General features: G+C 38.6%; 2 protein-coding genes across 2 annotated transcripts in view; one reads left to right on the top strand and one right to left on the bottom strand.

Moving 5' to 3' along the window:
* Positions 1-591: 591 nt before the first annotated feature.
* adcyap1b (adenylate cyclase activating polypeptide 1b) lies at positions 592-1,962 on the bottom strand (the record flags this gene model as incomplete). The annotated part of the gene is given in 3 exon segments (XM_014018346.1): positions 592-726; positions 1,513-1,617; positions 1,874-1,962. Coding segments are annotated over 2 exon segments (239 nt in total), but the record flags the coding sequence as incomplete, so codon positions are not given.
* A 5,386-nt stretch (positions 1,963-7,348) lies between these two features.
* yes1 (YES proto-oncogene 1, Src family tyrosine kinase) overlaps positions 7,349-8,003 on the top strand; it is a 26,565-nt gene continuing 25,910 nt past the window's right edge. The window contains exon 1 of the mRNA XM_014018344.1: positions 7,349-7,697. The gene's annotated coding sequence lies outside the window, so the exon portion shown is untranslated. The remainder of the gene's footprint in view (positions 7,698-8,003) is intronic.

The following is an 8,003-nucleotide window of genomic DNA, read 5'->3' as shown; positions in this document are numbered from 1 at the left end:
TTTTTTTTTGTCTAGGAGGATGTCAAAATAGTCAAATAATAATAAAAGCATGCACATAAAATGAGTGAGAATGCAGCAGCCTGAAGTTGTGCAGCGCAGACATCATTTAGAGAGAGAGAGAGAGAGAGAGAGAGAGAGAGAGAGAGGTGCAGGTGAACGCTAAAGAGAAATGCCCTTACCCTGCACGAACAGTCATCAGAGAATGCAGATAATGTCTCGCTGTTAACTGACCCAGGATCTCCCTCAAGGCTCTATCTAATTCTTCCTCAGCATGCCTTTCTGCTCTGAGATGATAAAACGCCAAAACACACATCATCAGATACTTAAAATAAAAAAGAAAGGAAAAAACGCAGACAGAATGATCCAAAGTAGCCTAAAATGGTCCAATACCGCACACCCGAGCCACAATTTCATCAACATATGAACATTTTAGGCTACTCTGTGTGAAAATAACAGGACAAATAACAYGAGGAACTCTAGAGGGAGGGGTGGGGGACAAAGCAAGCAAACATTATCGCTACCAGCAAAAAATAAAATAAAATCAATAAAAAAATGTCAAAATAAAGCAGCCCAAGCTGGGATGGATGATACCTTTTATCCGGTGGGTAGTACAGAGTGTATGCGTCGTTGTTTAAGGATGGGGGGCTTCGTATAGCAATCTGGTCGCCATCAAAGCCCATGTCGGACAGAGAGTTCCCATCCTCATCGAAGGCATCGTTTTCAAGTCTGTAAAGGGAGGGAAAAACCTGATGCACAAGCAGGGGTGCAGAAAATGTCTCAWTCTGTTCAAGCAACGCGATAAATGGTGGCAAAATGAAAGAAAACGAAAAATAAAATCATTTTAAAAAAAGATTTAATGATGTATTTATAGGTAGTATAATTGTTTAATTTCTTTAAATAAAATTGCAAATCGAAAAAATATATATAATTTGTATTGGATACCATTTTGCAGATCCCACAYCAGCCTCGTTAATAATTTAAGAAAAACGAAACAATGGGTGCTGAAATGATGAGTGCAGGCGCGGAGTCAGAACACTTAAAAAAATAACGTGACTTAAAAGAGCTGAGAAATTTCTGAATCAATGTGAACCACGCCCAAAAAAAATCTGGATGTGTTTTGAGCATCAGTAAGAAAAAAATAGAAAAAAAGGAAAAAATATAAATCTTATACAGCCAGAGCTTTCCTATTTTTGCCTCGCCTCTATTTCGTGACGCCAGTCCATCGTCATCCCAAAGGGCTATCCACTACTCTGACTGCTCTCTCAGTTTTAATAAGGGGAGTTCTGTGAACAGCCCCACCGGACAGATCCGTGCGCGTAATTTCCACAGGCAGCACCTGCGCGCTTTGCAACGACTGGGATGTTCTTTCCTTGGGGGGTTTGGAAACATGCGCGCATGGCTTTGTGCGTAATTTTGCGCWCGGGATCATTAGCATCAACATGACTAATGATCTCCTAAACATCATTTATAACAAACCAATAATGCAAACAACAAAGACAAGGACCGACCTACCTAATCTTAGGGTAACTTAGTCCGATAGGTGTGCAGAAGACGCTGTAGTGCATTAAGATCCCGTAGATGAGCAAGATTAAAGTCGCTTTACTCGAACTGGCCATGCTGTTGGAGAAGGAAAAAAACAAATTAGTTTATTTGTAAAGGAAAAAAGCAAACAATCAAAAAAACGAATAATTTAAATAAACTGCACCATTTATTTGTTTTAATTTTTTTTTGTAAAAGTTTGTCTGTAGCTCAGAATGACTTTACGCAGCTCTCCGACAAAAAATAAATGCCCGTTTTATTACTTTTCTATTGCTTTTCATAATTAAATTGTCCGATTTTAAGACTTTCCACAGGTRAGGTGCAGATCACCTACCTAAGAGCAGGAAGGCGGGGAGCGCGCGGTGCTGCAGGCTGTGATCCGGGCGCGGCTGTGTTGGTAAATCGGTTGTTTTCTCTCTTTTTTCTCTCTCTCTCTCTCTCTCTATCTCTCCCCCAGCACTTCTCTCCTCTCCCTGGTTTCAAGCGCCTCCGACGTCTCCCGATGATCCCCTCAGCGCAGCCTGTCTTTATTTGTAWTTTTTTTGTTTTGTTTTTTCTTTTCTTTTTTTTTTTTTCGGGACACACTTTGAAGAGGACTCCAGCAGGCGCGGGGCGGAGGGGAGGGAACCAAATAGAAAAAACTCAAAGTGCGTTGCTGGATGTCCGTCTACATAGCGCTGCTCCAAACTTTTTGCCCTGCGCTGCGACTGCCGACGATTTTTATCCGCGGATGGTGAGCCTTCAGCCTCCTCCTCCTCCCTCCCTCCCTCCTTCCCTCTTTCTACCAAGTCACATTAAGGATGCTATAGACGTCATCAAGTCTTCCTCCCGGAATATAATAGTACAGTTCCTTCCTCATTGGTGCATCCGTCAGACTGAGACCCCCCACCCACTAAAAAAAGGAAGTTTACTTTAAAACTTTCCCCTCCTTTAATTTAAAAGCAGGATGATTATTTGTCCACACAGTTTTTGTTTCATGTTGGTCCGCTTTAAAGATGAGGACACAGAGAACAGGTCATGTTTGCTGCTGGTTTTACACGACTTGTTGATTTGATTTATTTGGTTATTTATTTATCTGACGGACGTGGCTCAGACGTTCTGCTGTCCCAAGTTCAAGCACCAACCGCCCCTCAGTGGGAGCTGTCCGGTGCTGAAATCCATCCTCTCACATTTCCAGTCATTCTCTCTAATCATTCTGCAATAATTGCTCATCGGATAACAGGGCGGGGAAGTGTGTGTGTGTGTGTGGTGGTGGTGGGGGTGGGATTAATGGGCGTACAGTAACGGCACGAGGTCTCGGCCTGTCCGTTGAGACATGTTGAAGTAAACGAGGCGCGTAATGTGATTTGGGGGGAACAGGAGCTGGCGGTGACGCAGCTGAATGCGTGGCTTTATGGACGATTCAGCCATTTTCAGTGACTTTTTTTTCTTCAATTTCTCTTCTCAAATTCAAGGACTCTGAGTCATTAAATATGCGCCTTTTTTTTGTTTGCTGGAGAAAAAAAACTTGAGTGAATGTTGCTGAACGTGCGTCATAAGCAAACAAAAAAAAATAAATAAAAAACTTGTCGGGCCTACGGTTTGCCTTTTTTTATCATTTAACGCGCAATTACAGGTGTTCTCAATCTGATGTTTGTTTATTCCTAATTAGATTAAASGCCAGGTTTCTACACTGTGTTTTTCTGAGGACAAAGGCCTGTTTTACAGCAGGATATGAGTCAACGTGAGGTTCAACTTGTGGCCATCAGCGCGAAACCTTTTGATTCGTTTAACATCTCAGCTCTCTGAATCACACCTTGAAATCTCAAAGGGAAGACTTTGCCTCTGAGTAGTGGGGTGGGGGTGGGGATTCACGTCAACGTTTTGCTTTAAGCTGACGCAATATGACGAACTGAGCCAGTCACTGCCAGGGGAGGCTGTCCAAAACTTCTTCATTTGTGTATTCTATATTATTATGTACGCGGGACGTGATTTCTGTGAAGCGCGAAACTTACAGCCCCCCCCNCACACACACACACACACACCCCACCACCACCACCACCACCACCACCACCTGTGTGAAGTCAGGAGGCCTCCAGAAAGAAGTATGGATGGATGGAGCTCAGCAGCCCGAGCAAACGGCGCCATCATGAGGAGAAAAGTGAAACATGTTCACTGATCACTTTCAAAAAGGGAAAAGAATAACGCAACGTTTGTTTCTGCATCCAGGAGCAGCTTCAACAGCTGGGGAAATGTTGTCAAACCTGTGCTCGAAAATCTATTTTTTTTCTTTTTTTTTCAGTGTTGTTGGTCAAATTATAGATTAAAAAATTACAAACAGTACTTCAGGCTGCACTGATGATTTCAAAGTCAAAGAAACCCTGAGGTGATGCAGCTTTCTGACTATTYTTTCAGCTGTTCCCTTCRCAGTGAGTCATCCTCCATCTCCCTCCGTCCTCTGCATCTTCTCACTCCACGTCCTCTAACTGCATCCATCCGTCCAGCTGCACCTCTAACATCAATATGTCCCTCCAATGGACATGTCCACCATTTCAGTCTGGCCTCTCTGACTTTATCTTCCGTGTCGTTCGACCTGCGATGACAGGGTTCCTGCTTAAGGCAAGTAAAGTGTAAGACTTTTGAGACCTCTTTAAATGCAACTTGAAATTAAATTTAAGTCCAACCCAACAAACATAAAAATAACTGCAACAAATTTACCCAATTTTTTTGTCTAACAACTAGCCACAGGAATCATTTAGTAAATTATTTTGAAAAAATAAACAAATGTTACTAATGATTTCAATATTTGAGATGAATCACAATCATCCTATGTTAACATTTTAAGACATCTGAAAGATTGATTTAAGACATTTAAGGCTAATTAAGGCCTTATTTTTGGATTGATGAATTATATGTCTTTTAAGACTTTTTAAGGACCCTGCATGAGCTTATTCCTAATTTTGTCGCTCCCAAATTAAGGAGAACCTCAACATTTGCAGCTCTGTCACCTGTCTTCAAACACTATTGTATTGTAAACCTTTCCTTTGACTTTTCCTTTGTCATAAATCACTTCTGCAAATTTGCTCCATCCTTCTGGATGCCCTTCTTCACCTCTTTACTCCCCGTTCTTCTGGACAGTTGACCTCATAGGCAGTTGAAGTCCTGCACCTTTGGAACCTGCAGCTCCTTAACAAAAGTTTTAAGCTGAAGTAACAAGCTGTTGCAAAAAAAAAACTAGACATCAACAATATCATTCAGACACAATGACAATATTTTAATGAGTTAACATGTTCTTCTCATTTTCCATTTTTATCAAGTTCTTTTCTCTTTTGAAAAGTTTATTTACAGCGACTCCCAAATAACAGACTCCAATGTCAACCAGTTACACACAACGCATGTCACAGTCTTCTCCAAAAAAAAAATCTTTAATACACTGCTTGATAAAACATTATAGTAATCTTGCCATAATTTACATTTATTTGTTATTCAGTAAAAGCAAACTGAAGTTCAATATTTTATCTTGTCATTGTAAAAGTATAGATAGAATGTGTTCATTGAGTCACCGTTGAGGCAGCGTGCAAACATTTTTTGAAATGAGATAAGTCTAAGTAACAAGGCTTCCATCCTAAATAAATAAATAAATAAATGATCTGATGAAATAATGAAAAACTTTATTTTTGTGTATCTCATAAAAAGTAAAGAAAAAAATTACCAATGTAACACAAATATGAGCAGGCCTGTCTGCTGAACACTGGCCAATGTGTTTTGTTTTTTGCCCATTTCTGCACACATTGCATTCAGAGTCAGCAGGGGTCAGCAAATCCCTGCAAACGTTTCAAGACCCCCATATGTTAAACCTGCAGAAATGCAATGCAAAGAAAAAAAATATTAATTGTTCTTAAATGTTAATTATTGCTTCTTATAACCTTTCAGTTTTGCACAAATAATGGAGCCTATAGGCCTAATTAAAAACATATTCAGAGCTTTAAGAAGAATAAATATAGCATGTCCCTTTTATATTTCAATTTATCATTGATAATACAGTACTTTGTGTTGCTCAATCATCGTTAAAACCTTTAATCACCATCAATCAATGTTGACTTGGTTTAAGCCCATATCCAAATTAATATGTATAAAAAAATAAATTAGCTAGAGGGCGCCAAATAGTCACACTGAGGACTGGGTTCAAAGGTTAAGCAGGGTGATATAACGTTTTTGTTAGATTTTATTTAATAGTTTTATTTTTTATAAGTGGCTGTTTGTGATTTGAGTAAGTGCAATACACGTGAAGGATTTTACTCGTGTTTTTCGGAGCCGGATGAAACATTTTCTCCTGTGAGACACTGGGATGGCGGCCATATTGGGACATTCAGGAGGATATGATGTCCACTTCAGGATCTGTCGGAAATTACAGAACATGTGGACAAGAGTCAAACAAACGGGACAAATGCACCCAGTTTCTTAAGATTTTTCTTTTCTTTTCTGAATTGTTGTATGTGTGAGAGAGGTGGATATATTTGGTTCTTGTTTTTGTTTGTCACATGTTGCATTATTTTTTTTGCCTGCTGTTGTAGCTAAATACATACACAACAAAACTGATAAAAATAACAATAAGAAGAAAAGTATTAAAGTGTCATGATAGCTGGAAGAATGACAATTGCTCCTTCTTGCAGTTTGATCACTATTGTGACATAACTTTAATATCGTAATTTTTTTGGAGAATAACTAAACAAAAAAGTAGGCCTACTTTATTTTATGATTAACACAATTAATTAAAAACGTCAAATAATCAGTTGTGTAAGAAATTATTGATCAGTCTGACAATTTAAAATAATATTAGTTGGATTTTTAACAGTGCTGAATGAAGTGATACTTGAGTAAAAGTACAATTATCCTACCAAAATTTACTTTGGTAAAAGTTAAAGTCTCTCTTAGGAATATTACTTGAGTAAAAGTCTTAAAGTATCTGATATTTTTTTGTACTTAAGTATTAAAAGTAAAACTATTGATTTGAAATGAGCCAGATTTTCCATAATAACATTTATCAGAGGATCACCTCTCAACTGTTTTTGGAAATGACTATGTCATATTAAAATAATGTTTAATTTATGTTAAATTTAGGATGCACTAGTCTAGCTGTTTCGATTTATATGCATATATCGTGCGTGCCCAAACCTTTTCCCCAAAATGAAAATCTATCTGAGGGCTGCAGCCAAATGCAATAATATATAATTCATGAAATACAAATACTTCTTAAGTAGTCTTTTTATTTTAACGATTATGTCCTGCTGGAGTGTGACATGATTTGTTTGTGTACAAACTAATATGATATCAGAATTTTATATATTTATACTTCTCATTCAACCACAATTAAATTCACTCTATCTTGGAGGCACAATTTTTATGGATAGTATTCTCTTTTTTTACAATAAGAAGCTGAAAACAAGCAAATATTAAATAAAAGTAACGACTTTCTACTTCTTGCATTTCTTTTTAAAATGTAAGGAGTAGAATGTAGGCCTGCAGATAATTGTATGAAAATAAGAAGTAAAAACTAGGCTGAAAAATAATTACTCAAGTAAAGTACAGATACCCAAAAATTCTACTTAAGTACAGTGAAGAAGTATTTGTACTTAGTTACTTTACAACTCTGATTTTTAATATGAAGTAATATAAATCAATATTTCCTTGTGTTAGGCTACATGCTGCGACCACAGTTTGTTACTGAAATGACCGAAAAGAAAGATTCCGAGTCTAATGTGAGCACGTGAATGCACCATGATTCCTTCTTTGGCCTCATCGCCTCCTCTCTCTGAACTGGTCCCGCTATTGTTGTCTGTTCCCGAGAAGCCCTCGTCCACCGTCAAGCGGTGATTTCAGATACTTTTATTGTGCTTCATTGTCGCACCGGTTCATTGTTTGGAAGCCGGCGCTGTGTCCTCGCTGTTAAGGATTTATTTTTTAAAATATATAAGAAAAAAGGATCCCAGGGAGGGAAGGAGTTGGGGCTGGAGAAGTAGTTAATCGGTATGGGACAGACGGAAGACTGAGATTCCACGTTTGAGTGCTTGTGTCGGCTTTTTTCACTTGTTTGGAGGCGATAAAAAGCTGGCGAGGGAGGAAAAAAGCTCTCAGGACGCATGTAGCCGTCGCACAACGGGGCTGAGGTTGGTTATAAGGTAAGAAAAACTCACCGGAAAGTCGCGTTTTCTCATAAAAGTGGGGGAAGCCGGGCCTTGTGGTGTTCTGACACTTGGTGAAAGTTGAGAGAGGACCGTGAGACTTTCATTGGTCTCTTTTTGTTCGCAAAAAGGCTCAGTTTCTGTTCCAGTATTAACTCAAAAAACGAGGTCAAGGATTATTTTTTTGTTGAATTAATCGATTGGGGACAAAAAAAAAAAAAAAAAAAAAAAACGACGAGGGGAGGCTCCTAAAACCGTCCTGAATTGAGAGGATTTTTGTTCTGCTAATAAACTGTAAACAAA

Source organism: Austrofundulus limnaeus, unplaced genomic scaffold, assembly GCF_001266775.1.
Source record: "Austrofundulus limnaeus strain Quisiro unplaced genomic scaffold, Austrofundulus_limnaeus-1.0 Scaffold190, whole genome shotgun sequence".
Lineage (NCBI taxonomy): Eukaryota > Metazoa > Chordata > Actinopteri > Cyprinodontiformes > Rivulidae > Austrofundulus > Austrofundulus limnaeus.
This window is presented reverse-complemented; position numbering and strand designations above follow the sequence as displayed.